This window comes from Pyxicephalus adspersus, chromosome Z (genome assembly GCF_032062135.1).
Source record: "Pyxicephalus adspersus chromosome Z, UCB_Pads_2.0, whole genome shotgun sequence".
Classification (NCBI taxonomy): domain Eukaryota; kingdom Metazoa; phylum Chordata; class Amphibia; order Anura; family Pyxicephalidae; genus Pyxicephalus; species Pyxicephalus adspersus.
The window spans coordinates 9,370,784-9,393,049 of record NC_092871.1 but is presented as its reverse complement, the minus strand read 5'-3'; the positions used below and the strand labels follow the sequence as shown (position 1 = coordinate 9,393,049).

Below are 22,266 nucleotides of genomic sequence, written 5' to 3'. Positions count from 1 at the left end.
GCCATTTCTAAAAGAGAACAACAAAGAAAGGTCAGTTCTACAACAGCTAAGCACTGAGAAGTTATTGCTCACTCATGTAGAGACAATCATGGACCTGACTGTGTTTGCAGCACACACAGAATGTATCACGGAAAACCCAAGCATGCCAAATACTCAAATTAAAGTACTTACCTTGGAGATCAATATCAAAACTGGACTCCTTCGCTGAAAATTACATAAGAGACTGAATCAGGAAAGAAAAATAAAATAACCGCATTTTATAATATTAATCTGTTATACTCACATTTACATCGCTTTGTCAAAAAAGCAACGAAGATGATAACTAAGAAGATACCAATCATTAACGTAACGAAGTAGATCACATTGAGTGTAGGTTGCTTTACTTGTAAGAGAAGAGAAAATAAAAAAAGATTATAAAGAGAAGCAAGGATTATGGGGAAACACAATGACACGTCTTTACAAACTCTGAAAATTCAAGTTAAGAAGCCCTGTTATCATTTCCCATCTGATCTAGTTTGTTCTATTAGTAGAAGGTGATGAAGGTGATGCTCTGTTCCACAGGAAATGATATGATCATTTCCTTACAATAAGATCTCTGTAGGAATCTCTTTTATTCTTACCAGGGACCAGACATTAATTATTAAACATACCTAATACAACCTTTAATCAAATGAAATAGAAGAACATAGGAAGGGGAGCAACTTTCCTCAGTACAGTAATGGTCTCTGTCCCAAATGTAATGTTAAGAGTATAATGACATACCGTACAATGGAAAAAAAATGTGAAAAGCCCATAAACTGAGCTGTGCAGCCAGCAACCAGGTCACCTGGATCACCCCTATTCACTGATAAAAAGGTATCCTCTCCAGCCTTGGAGAGCTTTAATAAATCAGGTCCATATAGTACACACTTGCTTAAAAAAAGACTTTAGTTCTGCAATATTTTGGCTACTATTGGTGCAGCCAGTGGTGGTGGTTTTATCAAAGTTCCTAGTGCTAGTTGCCCGCTATATATTTAATTTTGAGACTGCCTATTTTTGTGCTTGCATTTAGAGTGCTTACATTCTCAATCAGTATTGCCACCCACTTAAATTTAAACTCTGGATACTCAACTAAATAAATATCTACCCTACTCAACACAATTAGGTTTGGGTGGCATGATGGATCGGTGGTCCTCAGAATAAATCTCAGCAAGAATACTATCTATGTATAATGTTTGTATGTCCTCCCTGTATTTTCTATTTTTTTGGGTTTCCATTGGACACTTTTGTTTTTTACCCACATGCCAAAAACATACTGAAATCTGTTGATACAATAGTACAGCACTTACTTGCATTGTTTTTGCCAAAACTGGACTCACTCGCTGCAAATGAGACAAAAGAAACTAAGTCAGAAAAAAACAATTGTTCTAAAATATCATTGTATTACATTGATATGGATATATGAATATTCACAAAGAGATTTAGAGTTTGACAGGCCTAGTTTCAAGTCCATAAAATTTGCATACATGTTGAAAATTTTCCATCTCATTGACCATCTCTAATACAGATACAGATATGGGAAAAAACAGGGCTGGAAGAAGCCACTTTGTTATGTGCAGTGATGATCACTTTACGTTATATACATATAAGCCAAATGAAATACTAATGAAAATTACATCTTGTATTCTTTAGCAAGCATCAAATGTTGTTAGGGCAGGTCTACCCTAATTTATTTCTGCCCTTTAAGTAAATAAAGGACATTGACACTAAAGGGAAGTTGTAGCTATTCTATGACCTCTGAACAGCCATCTTTGGTCGATGTTTCTGTTGGAGAGTTTCTCTCACTTCCTGTGTAGTAAAAGGTTGTCAGCAGAACAGGAAGTCACGATAATTTTTGGAAACAGATCCCTTGTTGTGGAACCCAATAGGAGTTCTTGTCCTTCTCCCCTCTATCCAGTTTACTTGAGTTTTTGCCTCCTAGAGACAGGTTTCCATATTTTGAATTAGACAATACTAGAAGTTCAGTAAATCATTTTATTGTAACCTGGGCATAATGTGGATGTCTGAAAAGTCATTGCAGTTCTGCAGTTTCAGTATTTATTCTCATTCTTGCTGATTACCATCTGGTCAGTAAGAATGGGGACACAAAAGTCACATAAATCATGCATCAATGTCTCCCCTTCCCAAACCTTTCCCACTTACTCCAAGTTTCAACCAGCGACTTCCCCAGGCCCCTATGATCCAAGTGGCAGGTGTAGTTGTCTCCTTCCTTGGGTATGATTTCTACAGTGACGGTGATCTGATAGGTGCCATCTGAATTAGAGAGAACTTGTGTAACTTTCTTTATTGGAACTTCTTCTATATCATTTTTCATCCACTTTACATTGACCAACTGAGAGTAGGACCCAGATACATCACAGTCCAGTAAGATCATCTCGTCTAAAGTGGAGGTTGAGATCTTCATCTGTGGGGAAACTGAGATAGAGAAGATCATTACAAAAAAGCTAGAAAGGGTCTTTGTACATTGTTTTTTATTCAGTTTTTAAACTAAGAGTATTTAATACAGGTTGCACTCTGCAGGGCATACTTATTTTTTTTAAAAGAGAAAGCCCAGCTCTAGCTGATCCCTTCCTGACTGCTTTTCCTGAAATGAAACTACATATGGAGTTACATGCAAAGCAGGTAAGGGGTCTCTTGTTGAGCTAGTGCAGAAAAAGCTCTATTTTTCGAGCCTGCAACCTTTAGACTTTTGTTGGTGGTGACTGCAGGAAGCCAGCATGCTAGGTAAGTACCATGACCATTATAGAATAGACACCCCTTCAGCTGTGCCCCCCATAAAAATATTGATGTCTGGAACCTTAACATCCTTTATTACACCTTTTAGCCAGAAGGACCACAGAACTAACCCAGTACTTTTGGTATTTTATTACCCTAGATCAGGGGTGTCAAACTCAAATACACAGAGGGAAACAAATGGAAATGGAAGAGGTTTTGCTTAACATTCAGTTTGGAACAAGCCTATAATAGAGAAACAGGCATAAGAATTTTTAAAAAATGTAATTTAAGGAAAAATCTTATGCCTATTTCTCTATTTGTAGCCTTCCAAGATAAATTTCAATGGTAACCTTTTTTGCACAGGCTAACAATAATACAAAACAATATTCTTCTATGAAAAGTCCATGCCTCAGAGTAGCTAGGAAAAGTGCAGCTGAGGGGGAGTGCTGGAAATGCCAGTTGCGGCCAATGAGGGGCTGGGGCTGGAACTCCCTCTTCATTGAAAAAGCACCACTACTAAAATTCACGGAAATAACTTGCGTCTATAAAACAGTCCAATGCGGGTCCACACATAGGCAGGGAGCCCACTGGTCTATAGACACAAGTGATGCCGGGAATTGTAGTAGCGGCGCTAAAAAAAGACGTATGGGGCCATATTTGGCCCCCAGGGCCAGAGTTTGACACCCCTGTTCTAGATGTACAGTGCATCCTTCTATTGTGCTGAATAATGCAAACAAATTATGGAAAATCCTTCAGCTGTAATAAAGAAAAATGTATGGCTTACTCTCACTATACTCAGGCAGCTAGGAAGTACTTACTGTTACTTTGGATATTACTTAGATTCAGTAGATTTAGGTTGTCTTCAAAGATTTTTTTCCAGTATGGCCTTTTCTTGTTCTCTTTCGTCCTGGAAGCAGCGGGAGTGTCACCATCATCAATGCCAACTGTCTGATCGCTCACAGATCCTACAGGCAGAGGGTTATGAAGCCTTGTAACGTTCTGTTGCTCTGCGGGGTGCTCAGGGGCGTCTGACACAAAAAATAGTTAGCAGTCTTCAATGAATATTTAAAGTCTAAAAATGTAGCTAAATATAAATATATATACCAGATAGGAAAAGATTTGAATAGCAGTTTTCTTCCTGTTGTCTGAGATTTACTTTTACTTCCTTTTACATAGATATAACAGAAAGTAAAAGGAAATGTCCCCAAAGTAAAAGGAAATCCCCTTTATACAAATGTCAATGGTAAAAAGGTGGAAGATTTTATATCAGCTTCTTTTAGTATTAGTTTTCATTTTACTTTGACAATGATCACATTGGGCCTGATCTATTAAAGGTCTCCAAGACTGGAGAGAATACACTTTCATCAGTGAAGCTGGGTGATCAAGCAAACATGGAATGGATCTGGTTCAGGACTGAAAACATTTTCTAACATACACCAACTGAATTTTAGGGTTTGCTGGATCATCCAGCTTCACTGATGAAAGTGTATTCTCCTAATGTAAGAGGAGTTGGGAGAAAATAGCTAGTCTTATTTCTATCTAGTTAGCAAATCTAGGGACGGAGTAGAGGATAATAATGGGAATAGATTGTCTGCCTTTGGTCTGTTTTTTTTCAGTTTCCCATCCTATTCTTTAGATGTTGAGTTTACTTTGGGCTTCCCATACCTGAAGGAGTACAGTAGGTCTGCTGTACTTCCCTAGGAGTATCTGGTACTCCTACTGAAGAAGATGAAGGCAGAGAAATGTAGACCAACTTCTGGCACAATGCTGAATGGAAGGAGTATTCTGTTATTTATCTGAATGGAATTTCAGCTGTTGTTGAGGAAATGCTGCAAGTTGTATATCCAGATGTTTCCAGTAAAGAAATTCTGTTTCAAATGGCAATGGCAAGTGAGGACATCCTTTTATTTTCAATGGTCTATATGTGAATATCCTTCGGAGGAAGCTCGTGGAGTTTAGGTGTGGAAGGGGCACCATCTAAGTTCCTGGGAAATGTCACTGGAGGTAAATCTGCTGCCGATGCTCTCAGTTTTGCCAACAGGTTTGTTTGGTTTGGTCTGAACCTGAACATCTTCACATTCCCTTCTCTGATTTAAAGTAGAAGCACAAATTTACGATCGGGCAGAAAAGGTCGGCCAATGTCTGTCTGATTGCTACTTTCTATTTGGAAAGCACTAAGCAGCACATGAGGTGCTACAATGCGCCAGTCAAGGTGGCCAAAGATCTGAACTAGGAAGAGTATAACAAAGAAGATGGCAGCACTCACAATGGAACGGGGTAGGTCAATGTATTTAAAAAATGGAAGGTAAAGTTATTTATGTACAGAAAGGTGATCACCTATCACTTCTGCAATAAAAGACCTGGCCACATAAAAATTATCAATAAAAGCTCCACCAAAAGTCCGTTTCCAATGGGAATGCTGGTGATTGAGGCAGTCTGATTGGACAGTGAGATGGTAGTTATCAGGTCATATCTGTGAAGTCAGGAAAAGGCACCCCATGGTAAATAATAAAAATGAATTAGAGCCCCTGAAGAAGCTTCCTAAAATAATAAGTTACCAGAGGGAATCTCATGGTGTTTGAGGTGGATTTTTACTTCTTAAAAGTTTGAAAAGAAATATGGATTCACCTCAAATTGATTGTTTGTGTATATACAAAGTGTATGTATAGCCAAAACTTGTTTTTAACTTTTGGATATGATAAGGGAAGAGTTAAAATCCCATGAAGATATTTATTTTTGTGTAGAGGAATAATGAGGAGAATTTCCATTGTTGTCCCTGGAACAGACATCGCCATTGGAAGCCCCTTTGTTGAGGACAGCTCAACAATGTTGGATCTCTCCTCACTTTTCTTCTCACTGACATGGAAGATATCAGGAACATTGTACTGTTGTGTATATAAAAGGCAGGAAGGGTCATCCACATATCATTATAAACATATCACTTACCTGAGCTGATTCTAGAGATACTGATCATCATGACGAGGGAAAACATAACTGTTCCTGGAAAAACCATGGCTGCTTTATACATTGTATGGATTTGGGTTGGTATGTAGCAGTTCAATGCTTGTTAGTTACAAGTTACAGTCTCTGTACAGAAAAAGAAATCACAGGGTATTACTGGAGTGCAAATGACTGATTATACTGTATATTATTACGGCTGATAATCTACAATACACAAATATACAGGTTCTAACAATGAACTGCTCCTATTTGCTCCCTTTGGTCCACTAAATATACAATTGGAAGGGTTTTCTAATATTTGGTAAAGCTATTGATTCTGCTAGAAATCCAATGCTGTCCTGTAAGCACCTCAAATATATTTGCAGCATTGTTATCAACTTTTTACAGTGTTTTCTGTGACTTTCAGAATACCTACCTTCTATGTTATGGAAAGGAGTAGAAGTAGTAGTAGTAGAAAGGGAGTTTGTTTGTTCTCCCCGTGCTTTCATTAGTTTCCTCTGGGTACTCTAGTTTCCCCCCACGTCCTAAAAACATTGCCCCTGATTCATCAAGCAGAATCGGATGATCGCTCGCGCATTCGTATTCGCGATCCGAAATCGTACGCCGTCGCGCTATTCAAAGGCAGGAATCCGGCTGGCAGTGAGGAGGCGAGTGTACGAGCGCACTCGACTCCGGACCGCGGGAAACCGCGCTCACTGGTTGATCGCGGATTTTATTGATGAATCAGGGGCATTAAGTTAATTGGGCTCCTCAAAAGTTGTCCTTAGACTATGTTAATGACATATGACTATGGTAGGAACATCAGATTGTGAGCTCCTTTGAGGGACAGTTAGTGCTATAACTATGGACTTTGTACAGTGCTTCATAATATGTTGGTGCTATATAAAATATTAGTTAATATTAATAATAGTCCAAACAGACTTTTTGCCTACAGATACAGTACATTGAGGTAATGTTGTCACCCAAGTGCTTTTATGGCAAGATCACCAGAATAAATGAAAAAATAAACCTGCAAAGTAGAAAATTAATGCAGTCTGCACATCTAGGAACTGATAAACTCCCATATACTATATATTATTTTTATTTTAATTAGATATGTATACAACAATTTAAAAAGGATTGTGTCTGCAAACTGAACATAAAAGAGACTGAACTGAACATAAAAAGAGAAGTGCTGCAGACTTTTTACCTTCAAAAATAAATTATTAATGGCAGTGTAAACATTTTCCATCTGACAGCTTTATATAAAACCAACACAAATTTGCATTAAATTGAAGAGTTTTTTTTAATTTGGATAAAGTGGAAAATAGTAAAAAACCATCAGATTTTTTTTTTTCATGAGATTTCCTATAAAATTGTGTCCTGCAGATTGGTCAAGGAAATCTCGCTCATAGTCATCCACAGAATGTGTGTCTTCACTGGATCGATTCTTTACTATCCCTGCCCTAAAAATTTAACTCACAAGTTAGGATTTTCATTTATTGTTATGCTCAGGGACAATGGTCACTAGGGTAAAAAGAGAATCTAAATCCCCCAGTGGGAACATGGATGACATTAAAAACCTATATCATATTCCACAATACCAATCTGCAAGGCAATGCACATTTTGCTGGAGTCATTACACCATGCAGAACCATAGGACAAATATTTGATAAGTCTGATAAAGAGTTCTGCAAAGTCATTTCAAGGCCACAATACCCCCTTTCTACATTATTATACAATTGTGTCCCAAAAACGGCTTTTGGACTTCATGGTACTTTAGCACAGCATTATGTCAATGCAACTTGGATGTGATGACTAATAGGGGGTGATTTGCTGAAAAGTTTAGGCTGTTTAGTTAGCAAAGTGAACTATCAGTCAGAGATTTCACTTAACTTATTGAAAGTTCTGCTGCCTTCAGCCATCCAATCATGTGCAAGCAGGGATCATACTTTTTTAATCTACCTTGCATGTGTTATTCTTTGCAAAATGTAAGAGCTAAGTGAACTATCAATTGCAGTGAAATAATTTACTTTGCTAAGTGAACGGCTTAAACTCCTTAAAAATCTTACCAACACTATTCAAAACTAAAAGAATTCTGGATTTTATTATCCTTTTATGCCTTTTTATTTGCAGCTGTTTTGGATATAGTACTGTCTGCATTGTTTAAAGAGATTTAAACATCTTTGGAAGTGTTAAATATCCAATATCACGTTCCATCTCTGTGCATAAAAACATCAAATGTTAATGTCTTGGTCTGAATCACTAAACAAGTTATTATCAATTGCTCAACATACCAACTCAACAAATGCGAAATGTCCAACCTTAATAAATTACATTACTTATATATATGCTACTGCAATAATAGTATTCCACAGATAAAATATAGTCCATTAAATCACAGAAAAAAGAGACACAGATAAGCGCTACGGTATTCTATCTTTATCGCTTCCTATCCACAACAAAATCAAATAACTATAACAAGTAATATATACTTGTAGTAATAAATTATTGCTACAATTCATGAGTAATATATATATATCCTATTTCACAACATAATCAGTTTGTGATTTCATAATATTAAATATTTATATAAAAATTGTTTTATATCCAAATATTTAGTTATATCAATAAAAGAAAACAAGTCCTCCCAACATATCACCCGAGGTGTGATTTACTGATGTAATTTTTGTACCCAACTCACCATAACCAGTGCTACACACCTCATTGCCAATACTTGTCTTTACTATCTTTGTTTTATCTTTTTGTTGTATTATGAAGTTTTACACTTCCACTATATTGTGATCTGTATTATGTAGCTATATAGAAGTTAGGCCCAATACAAATACAATTAGGAGGACCAGCTACACCAGAAACCCCCTTGACTATTTATTACCCCCTTACCCAACGTCTGTCCCCCTGCCTTACCTCCGGCCCTTCTCAGGCTGTGTACATTCACAATCACAGAGCTCACGGTTACTTGCACAGCAGTTTCAGCAGCTCAGTAAAGTTTGAACAGGGAAAGGAGTATAAGACGGTATAAAGCTGGCTGGAATTCTTGTTGAGTAATGAGAATCTGGGCCAGGATCCAACCATTTCTATCACAGAAACACTTTTCTGACAACAGCAGCTACGTAAACACACAGTGACGTCCGCCATGACGTCTAACACAACAAAAGCCCCCCTTAAAGCTTTCACATCAGTCTGGCCACAATGAATCTGCTCCTAATTAAAATATATTAAAGCATTTTTTAGTTTTCTGCAATACTTAAAAGATTCTGCCGCAGTTTATATAGCGTGACCAAAAAAAAAAAGGGAAACAAAATAAAAGCTGATTGATATCAAGTGCACACAGTCATGGAGCTCTGCCCTCACTTAAATATCATGAAATGTAAAAGTGATCTTTTAACATTCTGGTAAACATGTCTGTTAGCACCGCTTGGATCAGAGGAGAGACTGAGGTGAGAACCAGAAAAGATTGTCCTAAAAAGGTAACTCTTGGTGCAAATCAAAAAGTATCAAGGACAGTACTTAAGTTAATAAATAGTTAAATTTAGGAATTTGCCATAAACTGGATCATTTACTAATGACATTTGAGAAGACGTCATAGTGCTTTAGGCAGATAATAGTAATAGTAATAGTAATTAGACAGATAATAGAGAAAAATGGATGAACAGACCACTAAAGGTAGATGGACACAAAACATAGATGGATAGACAGAGGTATACGGATAGATGGATAGATAAAGAAAAATAAAATAGAAACAAAAATAGATAGAACAGAAATTGTAGAAATAGACAGATAGATAATATAAGAAAGATACATATATATATATATATATATATATATATATATATATATATAGTTATAAAGCTAAAGAAGGACAGATAGATGGACTGATAAAGAAAAAAAGAAGGAAGAAAGAAAGGTATTTAAATTAAAAAGGTAAAAAAGTAAGTAAGATAATAAAGAGACTTGGATGAAGAAAGAAAAACAATATATTTAAAGGTAGACATATTAGAAATGTAAGATAAATAGAAAGACACAGATACACAGATACGAATATATGGAGAGACACAACTAGCCCTTTTGACAGCATACCATGTGGAATCCTTCCATCCACCACAAAACATATTGCCAATCCCATCCTCAAACATTCCCTCCAGTTCTGGCACTCAATGAAGCACTCCAACAGGCTAATGCCACCCCCTCCATATCCACTGTTATAGGCAACCCGCTCTTTCTTCGTGGGTTCATTAATTTATTGTTGGGTGGATGGTGGCCTTTACAGACTCTATCACTTTCCTGGCCCTCACTTCTTCTACCATTTGTATCATTCCAAGAGGCTCACAAGGACCCCTCTTCAGAAATTTTCCGCTTCCTACAAATAAAGCACTATGCTCAGTTAATAGTGGGCAGGCTCCCCGTTTGAAATTCATGTACACCTTTGAATGTATTAGCTCCTGGTAACCACAAGCCAAAGGGGTGATTTCATTTTATTTCCCCTTCAATGGACTTTCTATTTTTTTATGATATTATTTTAATGTTTTTATTTTATTTTGTTATAGTTTTGTTGTCTAAAAACATTATAATTGTGTTCTATCCAATTGCCTGATAGGGTGATTTCTATTTTGCTTGTCCTGGTATGTGTTGGTTGTTCTGTTTTGGTTGTTTATGTTTGTTTATTCTTTTTGGAAAATTGTTAAAACTTTATTTAAAAAAATTAAAATACAAAGGGGTGATTTCAGCCCCATATGATATTTTGGGCCCCACTCTCATATGTAAGTTATTGGAAGGGGGACATTGGTTTGGCTCTGGAGAAGGAGGAGTTAGAACAGATATGGGAACAAGTGTAGCACTGTAGACTGTCTCTTCAGTGGAGACTAACTACAAATTTTTAATGTGTTGGTACATGGCAGTTCCTGAACGCCTTGCAAAGATTAAATATTCCACTTATGTGTTAATGTAGGTTGACAGTTGACCTGACAACCCCCCCCCCCCCAAAAAAAAACTCTCCTTTCCTGGGGACATACTCCCCTCCCAGTCCCTTTTCGTTCTCTTTCCCTGTCTTCTTCATACCCTTTTTTGACAGGCACACAAGTCACAAGTCCCTCCAATCAGCTTTGACTGCAGGCGAACTCCAGATGAACTCTCAATGGAGTTGCTCCATTGAGAGTTTATCTGAGTTCAGTTCCCACGGTCACCGGGCTGTAATTATCATTGATAAGTACAGCCCAGTGACCGTGCGAACCTGTGGTCACAGCTGATTGGAGGCACGCATGAGTTCGGTGAAAACACGACCTTGTGGTGAATCACAAGTCCATTCTCGCTTACATGTTCTGTAAGCGAGAAAGGCCTGATTCAACACGAGATCAAAATTAAAAATTTTGCTGCTCATCCCTAGTCTTCAACATTATAAAAACAAGCCCAGTTGAATGTTACCTGAGTCAGTGTAGTTTTCCTGCTTTTTTCAGATAAAATAGGTACATCAGTTTAGTTTCAAGTATACATGATATATAGAAAGTTTTACTATGTAATTATACCTGCTGCAATCTTCTGAGGAAGAAGCCCCAAAAAAAATCATTCCTATTTTTTCGGCAATATGGAAATACATAAGAAAGTATGGTCAAATGATATCTGAACTATTCTGCAAACTTAACCAGTGTCTAGATTATACAAGGTTGAATAGATGGAACAGAAGGAAGAAGATGGTGGGGGTTATGGTGCAGGACAGGGACAGGTTTTGCTGTGTTTAGTTCCACTTTAACTGTAGCCACTTTAACTATACACAGTGGGAAGCCATTGCCTGCTGTGTACACTAACTACAGGTTCTCTCTGTCTCTCAACTCCCAGGACTGGGGTAAATATCAGCCACTAGGTCCATTGTTCAGGTAAATAGTGGTGAGTACTTTTATTGACCGGTCAGGGGGCTGCTGATGTGCACTACAAACAAGGCAACCATTGAACTTGAAATATTGAAAATTGTAATGATTTTGGTAATTTGCCCAAAAAGTGAACATCAACACAGTTATTAAGGTTTTTTCTTTGAATTTTTTCAGGTGCTTTTTTTTCTACCTTATCTTTTGGCCCTCTCGTGAAAAAAGTTTGTTTAGTACCACTCTCAGCCTCTACTATCTGAACTTCAACTTCAAATGGGCCTAACATCAGATATTTTTCGCTCTAGGCCAGGCATGGGCAAACTACGGCCCGCGGGCTGTATACGGTCCAATGGGGATGTTTCTCTAGCCCTTTGGGTGTTCCGCGGGCGGTGCCACCCTGAGCAGGGTCAGGAGAAGGACCACTGCCGGGGTGCCCACCGGCCAGAGCTGCGGAACACATCCCCGGATCTGAGCCTGCAATGGGAGAATGGGGGTTATGCCATCATGATTTCACGTTCAGGGGCATCATGATGGCATAACTTCACCCACTCTACCATCGACCCGGCCCCTCTGGCAAAATTTTACACATTGTGCCCCCTAAGTCAAAAGGTTTGCCCACCCCTGCTCTAGGCTGACTGTCCCCTGATCCCCCCATACACACACAGTTCAATTTAGGATAATACAAGCAACGGTTGTTTTGCAACTTTTTCTTTAAACCACTGAAATAGATTTAATTCCTAAAGCATGTGTTTTAGGCTCAGCACGGTCAACAGTTGAATGGCAGGTATGTTATGTGCTTCATATAGCATTTCATTGATTTTGCACCAAGACATTGCAATTTCTATTATTTCATTGGCACTTTTGGGAGCACCAACCAAGGCCACCAGGTACCAGAAAAAAGTAACATTTAGGTGGCTTTCCCCAAGTTTACTATAATTTCCTCACGTTCTTGATCTTGTCTTCATATTAAAAATATTGCTCTCCGGAGCCTTATTCACACCCTTTCCCTTCTTTCCTCCAGACGTATTAATAGAAGAATCCTCAATCCAAACAGGGACATAGAGAACAATACAGGCCAGATAAATATCATAAAATTTAAAATAAAACAATTTTGTCTTAGAAATGCTAAAAAATTGAGAGCAGCAAGGTCATTATTGCAGAAGAAACACGCCATGTCTCCTCTGCAATACCAAAAACTTACCTGCCTGTAAATGTACATAGAGGTGCACATGTCCAATGTACATTACACCATTCTGGCCTGGTGATTCAGGATGGTGAAGGTCCCAAATGTGGAAGATGTTGGCCAGACATAGCTTTGGACAAAATGGGGTCCTAAGCAAATATGAAGTATGGGCCCCTTATTCAATTCACTTCAAGCTCCCTTCCACATTGTCAGTTGGGGCCCTTAGCAATTGCTATTCTTAAATCAGTTTCAAACATTGGGCAAAATATCTACAACCCTGGAACAACACAACTTTTCCTATATGAAAAAGAAAGAAGTTTAGTGATTTTTCCTCGGAATTGGTTTATTTCAGAAGTAAATGTAGCCCGCCTAGGGCATTCTGATCCACATGTAAGGAATGTGCTTCAATTTCCTAGAAATCTATTTATAAATGATTATGCTGGGTTTTAGTGCCCAAAGGAAAAGTAAATTCATAGCAATAGCCCATTGTGGGAATGAAGAATCTGCTCCTTCCTGGGGCTGAATGTATTATCGCTGCTATCACTGAATAAAGTACAAAGTTCATACACAAATGTATGGAATATATATGTATGTGATCTCTCAGTGACCACCACACCATCAATATTCAAAGTTATTGATGACCTTATTTTAACCATAATTAAACCCAAAAACACCAATGTAATATATGGCAGCATACTAGTGGTGGCTTCCAGACCCTTTTTAAAGTGAACTAAAGTCTCACTTTGAAAAATCCATGATCAGACAGGTGTTCAATGCAGAAAGGGACAGGCAATATCCCTTAATATTAAACAGGTTTTATATAACGCCAACATATTACACAGCGCTGTACATTAAATAGGGGTTGCAAATGACAGATATAGACAGTGACACAGAAGGAGGGGATGTTGCTGCTCCAAAGAGTTTACAATCTAGAAGGTGGGGGTTCCCTTTCTTAGGGCAACAAACAGAACAATTAGGATAAGGCTTAGTCCAGATTAGTGGGGAGGTTGTGGTGTGGTTACCACTTTCTCATGTCTGTGGATTGCTGCCTTGCCACATGAGGCATCTCTAGGTACCACCTTTAGGTATTGAATAGGGAAGGGAGAGTGCGGTTCCATACTACTCACTGTCACCTGCTAAAAAATGTTGGAGCAATGGTTTCTTAAGACTCAGCTCAGTGGTTGGGGCAGCCAGATAGGTGGCAAGGTGCCAACCCCCGGCAGCCATATTGGACCATTGTACCCACTGCCTGTACAGCTTAGCCTTATGCTGTGTAGTGTATATAGACTGTTAACACATACCTGCAGACACCAATAACTCCCCACATACAAGTGAACTCGTAGTCACAACTTCAGCTGAAACATTTTAACCAATAGTAGTATTTAGATTGCTGTGTGTCAACAGGGTCAACTATGGCACCTCATACATTTATTCCACAACATGTTTTCTTTACCAGACTAAAGAATTGAAGAAAATATGTAAAATGTGCTTGTCAACCTCACTTACCATTTCTTCTTTAAAAAAAAAAGAAAGTCCTAGCAGTAGAATCAGAGTTCATATGGTAATAAGATGGGTAGAAGCAGCCTCATGCCTCACATACTCATTTTATTTTCTTGAACTCCTCGCCTCTCAAGAGCTTTGATTTTCAGGTATTGTATGTAGTCACTCAAACATCCAGAGATTACCTGTCTCCAGCATGTCTGAATCTGTTGGAATTCTGGATAATCTCAATACCTATGGAATGTGACACTGCAGATGTTGATTGTCCAAGACCAGGAGGTGTAGCATTTGTTGAAGCACCCTTTTCTATAAGCATAATCCTATCCTTGGTGTCAGGAAGTCTGCATAGGTGTTAAAACTTTAAGTTACAAAACTGAAAATGCCAGTTGTCAAAATGCAGGGGTAGATCATTTATAAAAGCATTAGTGGAAAGAAAAGCGAGGTGGTAGACAGATGATGTCGAGGGTCCCCTGTTCAGAGATGGTTGTTCTAATTAGACATAGATAGACTCTTTTACTTGGTGGGTAGAAAAAGTAAAGAAAGTAGCGGCTCTTTAAGGCAAACGTTTTATTGTAAAAACTATTAAAATTTTTTATTTAGCTTAATAAAATAACACAGACTAACAAAAGTACATACATTTGTGAGGAAAAAAGTGTAAAATTACCTCCTTTTTACAAAGAGTAAAACAATGCTTTTTTACAATATTAACTTAACAATTGTATTTAGAGTAGATGTTCTCACTGATAATTTCAATCTCAGTTTAGCAGGTCAAATTGTACATCATATAGTTATAGTCTCACCCTACGCATTTCCCTCCTCTGAGCTTTATCAGGGGATAATGAGACCCTAAAATTTATACAAATATAAAAATAAATTTTAGGGTCTCATTTTCCCCCGAAGAAGGGGATAATAATAATAATGTTGCCTTAAAGAGCTGCTACTTTCTTTATTTTTTCTGCCAATCTATATATATTGGGCTCGGCAATTACTTTAGTAATCTATAACCTACCACTAAGGGACTGGCCATATCCTATTCTTATCTTTTACTTGGGGGCTTAATTAAAGTGTTTGTGCTTGGTGGATTTACATGATGGGGTATTTCCTATACTGGGAGATCTGATGAAGCGCCTTCATATAGGTTAGGTCATAAAACGTCATCAACATTACCAAAACAAGTCCAGTTGAATGAGACACACTACTACTAGAAATACAATGACTGGATAAATCAGAACTTTCATGAAATATTAATTCAAATTTTTATTTGAATTAATTACTACCTTTGAAATTCTCTTAAAAGTGTCGGCAAGAAACATTTTGGTTTTTGCCTATTTTCTTGTCTTTTTAACAATCTGAGTCATTTTATAACATGTGACTCATAGCAGACAGCTTGGCTTTCCTTTTTTATAATGTGTAAGGCAGCAAGGTTGGCTCATTGGTTAGCACTCTGGCAGCACTGGGTCACAGGTTCGAAATCCAGCTAGGGCATTATATGCATGAAGTTTGTATGTTCTCCCTGTGCTTGTGTAGATTACCCAAGAAAGGTAAATCGATGTTCACTAAAAAATTGTCCTTAGACTAGGTTAATGACAGACAGTTAGTGATATGACTATGGACTTATGGTTCATATGGTAAAGTGCTGGGTAATATATTGGTGCTATATAAATACTAGCTAATAATAATGTGTAGTGCAGTTGGATGAAGGAACAACCCTATTGGTTCCTTTTATTTCGGATAAAAAGAACTGATCTTCGACATCAACATTTAGGAAAAAACACTTTCACTTCAGTTCATTCTGGGTTTATTCTGGGTCACGAACTGTTCTGATTTTCTGATGCCGGGTGTGTTTTAGGTTTATCGCATACCACATGACCAGGCTGGGGGATATTGGAAATGTGGCGTGCAAAGAACAAAATAGACAAATGTAGTTTCTTCATATTGACAGGACAAACAGAGAACTTGGATAACTTTAAAGCTAAACTACAGGCAATATGCTCAAAACAAAGATGAATGCAAATAGGAGAGCCTGGCAAAGTATTTCTGTCAGTAGAGATCACTGTTTTACCACAATTATGACATAAGGGATACCATGATGTTCTTTCTCCACCGTCATCCTGTTTATTCAACAAATACTGGACAGAAGAACTGACTTTACTATTATGAACACATTTGCATGCAACAATCACAGTTGACTCCAGTCTTGCAGCCTTGCCCTCTCTCTTCCAATGAGTACATTGTCCACAAGGAGTGTTTTCCTTCACACTGTATGTATACTGGGGGAGCAGAAAAGGTTGATGGTTCCATTTAATTTTCATTGACATTCTAAGGAATTCTGAGACTAAAGCAGGGGAGAGAGGTGTTAGAACCTTTGTCAGAATATAATTACTGTGGGAGATTTCTAAGCAAATCTTATCAAATACAGATCATTATAGAAGGAATTAAGAGTCAACCCAAACCATGGTTTGCATGTTTTTTTATAAACATACTGATAGGTTAATTGGCAACCGCACAAAAAATTCCTTATACGATATGATATGATGATATGAATGATATGATATTATATGTTAATAAATAATAATACATGTGGCTTCTTTGTGTAGGCTGCTTTACTCTCATATTCACCCAGTCACAAACAACATGACCACATACCCCTGGGGCATAGCACAGATTGGTGGGATTATAACCCACGCATTCCGCAATAACTCCAAAGAAATTGTCTTCAGCTGGTCTAAAGGGATTGTCAGAGCTTGAGTAGGACAAAGTCCAAATTATTTTTGTCAACTATTTCAACTTCCTAAAAAACATCATAGAAAAGTCACTGACTTCTGGAATAGAGGGATAAATCTCACTGCCAGATCCAAGGAAACCATCCACATCCTTCCTATTCCATATTTTCTTTCACTACAGACTGCTGGGCTTTTTTAAATAAAGAAGTGCAAAAAGCAACCCTTGTAGCCAAAACACTGAAAGATATAAAAGGTAGCGGATTCCAGGTTAAAAAAAATAAAATAGATTTAAGGTCCAACAAACTGGACGCCGGAACAAAACTTGGAGATTTTAATCTTGTTTCCTTACATAAAAGAACAAAAAACGTAGTTGCGTTTTGTTCCTCTTTCTTTTTGTTTTATTCCCCTTGCAGTGTCCCGCTTGATGTTCTGCAAACTCTGGAGAATCACAGGGCATGTTTTACAAAGTGGATTTTAATACCAATGAAATTATGTATCTAGATGTCATCCTGGTTGGCAGAATATCCTAATGCCACTCAGTTAGAACAAACCCTAAATGAAGATCACGATTCCACTTCCTTCTCTCAGGGAAAAATTCTGATGAGAAAAGCTAAGTTATGAATGAATATAAATTTTGGTTAAATTGAAGCTTTGCAGTGTGTTTATATTTATGTTTTCACCTGTATGTGCTTTAATAAAAAAATAAGGCCAATTCTGGGAATTTTTTAAAATGATATTAAATTTTAAATATATGGGCAAAGTAAATAAAAGTTAAAAAGCAGCTCAGGATGCAATGCTCACTTTTAATCCAGAGTTCCTCTCCTGTTATTCTAATCCCCCACAATTTGCTCCAAATCTTATGGATTGAATAATATGGCAACATAGATTGCCTATCAATTCCAGGTGGAAGGTTTGGAACCTTTGTCAGATTTCAACACCCATACCTGTTTTGTATTCCGATTCATCACCTACCTCCACAAACAAAAAAAAAAGTCAAACAAACTACCCTGTGTGTTTCCTTCATATCACAAGTGGTGGAGCATGCGGGCAGCAGCCCAACAGAGAAAAGTTGTAGAAAAGATGTGTTCACCATGGAGGGGGATTAGCCCTTGCAGCAAGCACACAGAGCAGTTTGTTTAACGTAACAGTCTCTTTATTTTGTTTAAAACAATATGGCTTGTTTTGCAGCAAACAGATCAAACAAAAATGTAAAGGCAGCTTACATCACCTGGCAAAGAATGCTCTGGATAATAAATATAAACAGTCCTTTATAGAAAAGTCTTTACCAAAGTATATCTCCTATCCAGGACCCATCCCTGCAGTCTTGTTCAATATATATATACCGTATATATAGGGACTGTGTTGAAATGCAAGCAATATAAATAGTATGAGTTATATTGCTTTCTGGAATAAAAGGCATTGTACAAATGTGCATTATGTGGGTTACTGTGCATTGCGGAAATACATGAGTTACCACAGTTCAATGTTGTGCTGGAGCCCTTATTGTCTCTTTCCGAGAGTCAGGTTAGTGACAAGAGTAAAACTTGTTGGATAGGTCAGGCTATCAGGGATAGGCTGCTAGTTATCATAGATTTATTCCAAATCCATAGCACCGATGTCTGTCTTTCTTACAAACATCCTGATTGCATTACTGGTTTCATGTTTTGCTGTTGTTGGCTAACAATTAGTTGTACTATTTACAAGGTATTCTACAAGCGTTAGAATGCAGAGAGGTCTTTAACCTCCAAACACTAAATATGGAGACATTATTTTTTCTGTTGGTTTGGTTAGGAAATATTCCTATATTCCCAGATGTAAGATGTAATCTTTGGCTTAGAAATGAATTATTACTGTATGTACTGCTCCCTTCCATTTGGGGATAATCACTGTTTTCTTGGTAAACTGGGGGTTAGGTGCTTGCAACCAGGGCCAGGGCTAGGATGGGGTATTTGTTTATAACTCGGACTAGGGCAATTGTTAGCGCATGAGGTCAGTCAAATGCATGTATGTGGGTAAGGGCTAAATCACACGGAGGGGATTTAAATTGGGATTTTTACTCAATTTGATTTTTTAATTGGACTATAAAACAAGAAATTGCTGCACATGGTAGTATTAGGTATTCTTCTAATGCTCCTTAGTTAAAAATATTGAAAACAGCTTTTTAAATTACATTTGCATGTTAGATTTTAGTGACTGCATTCATTTATAGTAATACTGGTAGGAAGTCCTCACGCTGGGTGTGAATGTCAGGCTGTCTATCACTATATATCTGCGTAGATGCTGCGGTCACCACAGCATTTCCTTTCAGCAGGTTGGAGCCCGGCCCAGGCTCTCATTACACAACGATGATTCGTTTCAGCTTTACAGTTTCCCCTGAACTTCAGTGAGCTGCGGAAATTCCTGGGAGAGTTACATCAAACTCCATGATATTGTGAATTCTGCATTTGCTGTGATGAAGTAAGCAAGTTCCATGGGGCTGTATGTTGGGCAATACCCAGTGATCAGATTGGTGAAATCAATGCAGATGGTGCTGCTTTGTATATAACTATGCTGGTGAGGACATTTAGGGTCGTTTCAGGCTTGCAATTGACTGGAACATTCCATCACAAGTTCAACCGCACTCCCATCCACTCTCCGTTTTGATAAATTGGAGCTGCTGGGAACTTTATTTGAGCACAATGTGGTTGCAATATGTCACAGTATGGTTCCTGACAAGTCACTTAATGCCATGTGGCTGTTTTTATCCTCTGGAGGAAGAACCGTGCCACAAGGGCAATGTGTGCACATGTGTTATCCCGTGGTGAAGTTTTCAGCAGCTTGCTATGCACCTGGAAGCAGCTAACGGCCAGGTTTTCCCCTCCAGGCCTTAAAGGGTCTGTCCAGCTAAAACCTTTTTAGTTCTGTGTATTGTGGGGAAAAGTTAAAACCCTTGTCTAGTTTGTACTGCCATATGGGGCTCCATTAGAGAAATTTTGCCTTACTTCTTGTAGTATAGCAGAGGGGAAGTGAAGGTATTTCTTCACAGATTAAGAAAGTCAGGCCTGGAGGAAGCGGTTAAAAGCAGCATAGAGGAGAGCTGGCATGACTGGGCAAACAGGGAGCGATATTTTAGCCCTGGAAGTTAGTGAGCGGTGACGTTAAGAGGGTGCGGAGAAGAAGGAGGTGGCAAGTTGTTAAAAGGTCAGTACCAGGAAGTGGGAAGTTATTAGCTTATTTAATTTCCCACCCTTTTATTTATGTTGGTTGGTGTGGATTTGAAATTTTATTAGGTTGGGGTTAATGAGATGGGTGGTTGAGGTCCTCAGGGGTTACTTGTAACTTGGTTAAATGTTGTGGTGGATTGGGGATCCACCACTGGTGTGGAGTCCCCATTGGTTCGGTAAAAATTGGTTTAATAATGTTTGGTGGTGGTCTGTGGTTAAAGGAACGTTATGTAGTTCCGGAGATGGGAGCAGTTATATATACCTTTGTCATGGTGAAGCAGACCACTGGTGTAACGGGGTGGCTACCAGGACCAGCAATCTGTGAGGCTAAAAAACTTAGGTAATTGTTGCAATAAGGTAATTATTGTTCAATAACATAGAAATGCCCCCCCGGCATTCCAATCTGTCTGTATTTTTATGCAAAAATTACATATTAAAAATATTAAAAAAACACAGTACATTGTTTTGCATGGAAATTTATTTTACAATTTAGACCTATAATTCTTAGGCATAACTCACTGAAATATGTCCAATATTTGTTAAAGTTAATACATTTACTAATAAACTTTAAATAAAAAAACACAAAAATCTGTTAAAATAAGATTGCATAAAAATATTAAAACCTGTAATATAACTGTACAGTAGCTTATTTAATATATATATATAATAAATTTGTATATATATTATATAACGATTTCATTGTATTGGACTCAATAGTTATTTTGTATTGGATCCAATACAAAATGATTTGACTTTTATATATAGATAAAAGGCCTACGGACCATTTAACTAAAATATTATTGTGTGGTTATTTGAATTTGGTATAAGGGAGGGTTGGTAATTAATAACCTACCTAAGGTAGCTTATTTTATTTTAGATCACGTGGGGAAAATGTTGGTAGTTTGTCATCATAAGATTTATTTTCTCTTTTCTTTGTTCACTCAAAGGAGGATTGATACAAAGCAGCCCTAATGTTCCTGGAGCACAGCTATCATTCTTGAAAACACTTTTTGTTTGAACACTTATGTATTCAATCACAATTTAGATTTTGGTAAGCTGATTTGATCCTTTTGCACAATTATGGGTACCGGTAATTATTTCACCACCAATTAAGTAAATTATATAAATCTAATTAGTCAGCACTTGTTTAACATTATACAATCTAATGGCATCAAGAAATTAGGAAAAACAGAGATTTATATACATATCCTTTTGTATAATCTAACATTTAAAAACATATAATAAATGAATAATATTGTTTATAATATCATAAGTTAATTGAATGTATTCCTATACAGATCATGATGAACCCCAAGCTGCCCTCTGAGAAACCCTGCTACTGCCTCTTGCCTTTCTTGATTACCATGCTATGTGAAAGAGATTCACGGCTGGCAACCTGCATCTAATCCAGGGGTGTCCAAACATTTTGCAAAGAGGGCCAGATTTAGTGAGTGTGGGCGTGGTCTGTGTGGGTCCCGCACAGCACACACCCACTATAATGAGGTAGGGGATTCCCTGTGCAAAAATGGGAACTCCCCTCCTGCCGATTATGCTCACCAAGTAGCGGGACGATAATTGCAAGGCAGTTGATCAACTGTAATGAAATTTAAAATAGCTTTTTTGTACGCGTGTATTTTATACTGTGGTCAGCATCGCTGGCGGGCCACATGTTATTGATTTTATGGCAGAGGCTGCGGGCTGGTGGAAATCTGAACACGGGCCGTAATGAGCCCCCGGGCCAGACTTTGGACATGCCTGATCACATCTATTATGTAGGTTGATTACTGTTACATGAGTAACAGATCATTTTTGGTGTAAATGTTTAATGTTGTTTAACTGTTTATGTGACAATAATTAAGATATACATTATTACGGGTTTATTTATGTATTGTAGCTTTAGATCTCCCTGTTCCTGAGGAAGCGGACTAAGATTTTGTGAAACGCGCTGAAACTCGCGACACCCCTTTTTGGATGTCCCATAAGGAGATCTAGCTAGATATCATTTTTTAATACATTTTTTTTATAATGTTGTATATCACATAGAGTGATTTTTTTCTGTTTTTTAAATAATTTGTTTGGAAAGT

The 22,266-nt window shown here is 37.8% G+C and overlaps 1 protein-coding gene across 1 annotated transcript; it reads right to left on the bottom strand.

Annotated features, from left to right (window-relative positions):
- LOC140343654 (HLA class II histocompatibility antigen, DP beta 1 chain-like) lies at positions 1-8,786 on the bottom strand. Its single transcript, XM_072430444.1, has 7 exons — positions 8,623-8,786; positions 5,701-5,841; positions 3,573-3,782; positions 2,182-2,454; positions 1,329-1,361; positions 284-382; positions 1-204 (listed from the first exon to the last, which is right to left on the bottom strand). The coding sequence occupies exons 2-7, from the start codon at positions 5,780-5,782 to the stop codon at positions 62-64; spliced, it is 840 nt and encodes a 279-aa protein (XP_072286545.1). The 5' UTR covers positions 5,783-5,841; positions 8,623-8,786; the 3' UTR covers positions 1-61.
- Positions 8,787-22,266: the final 13,480 nt, after the last annotated feature.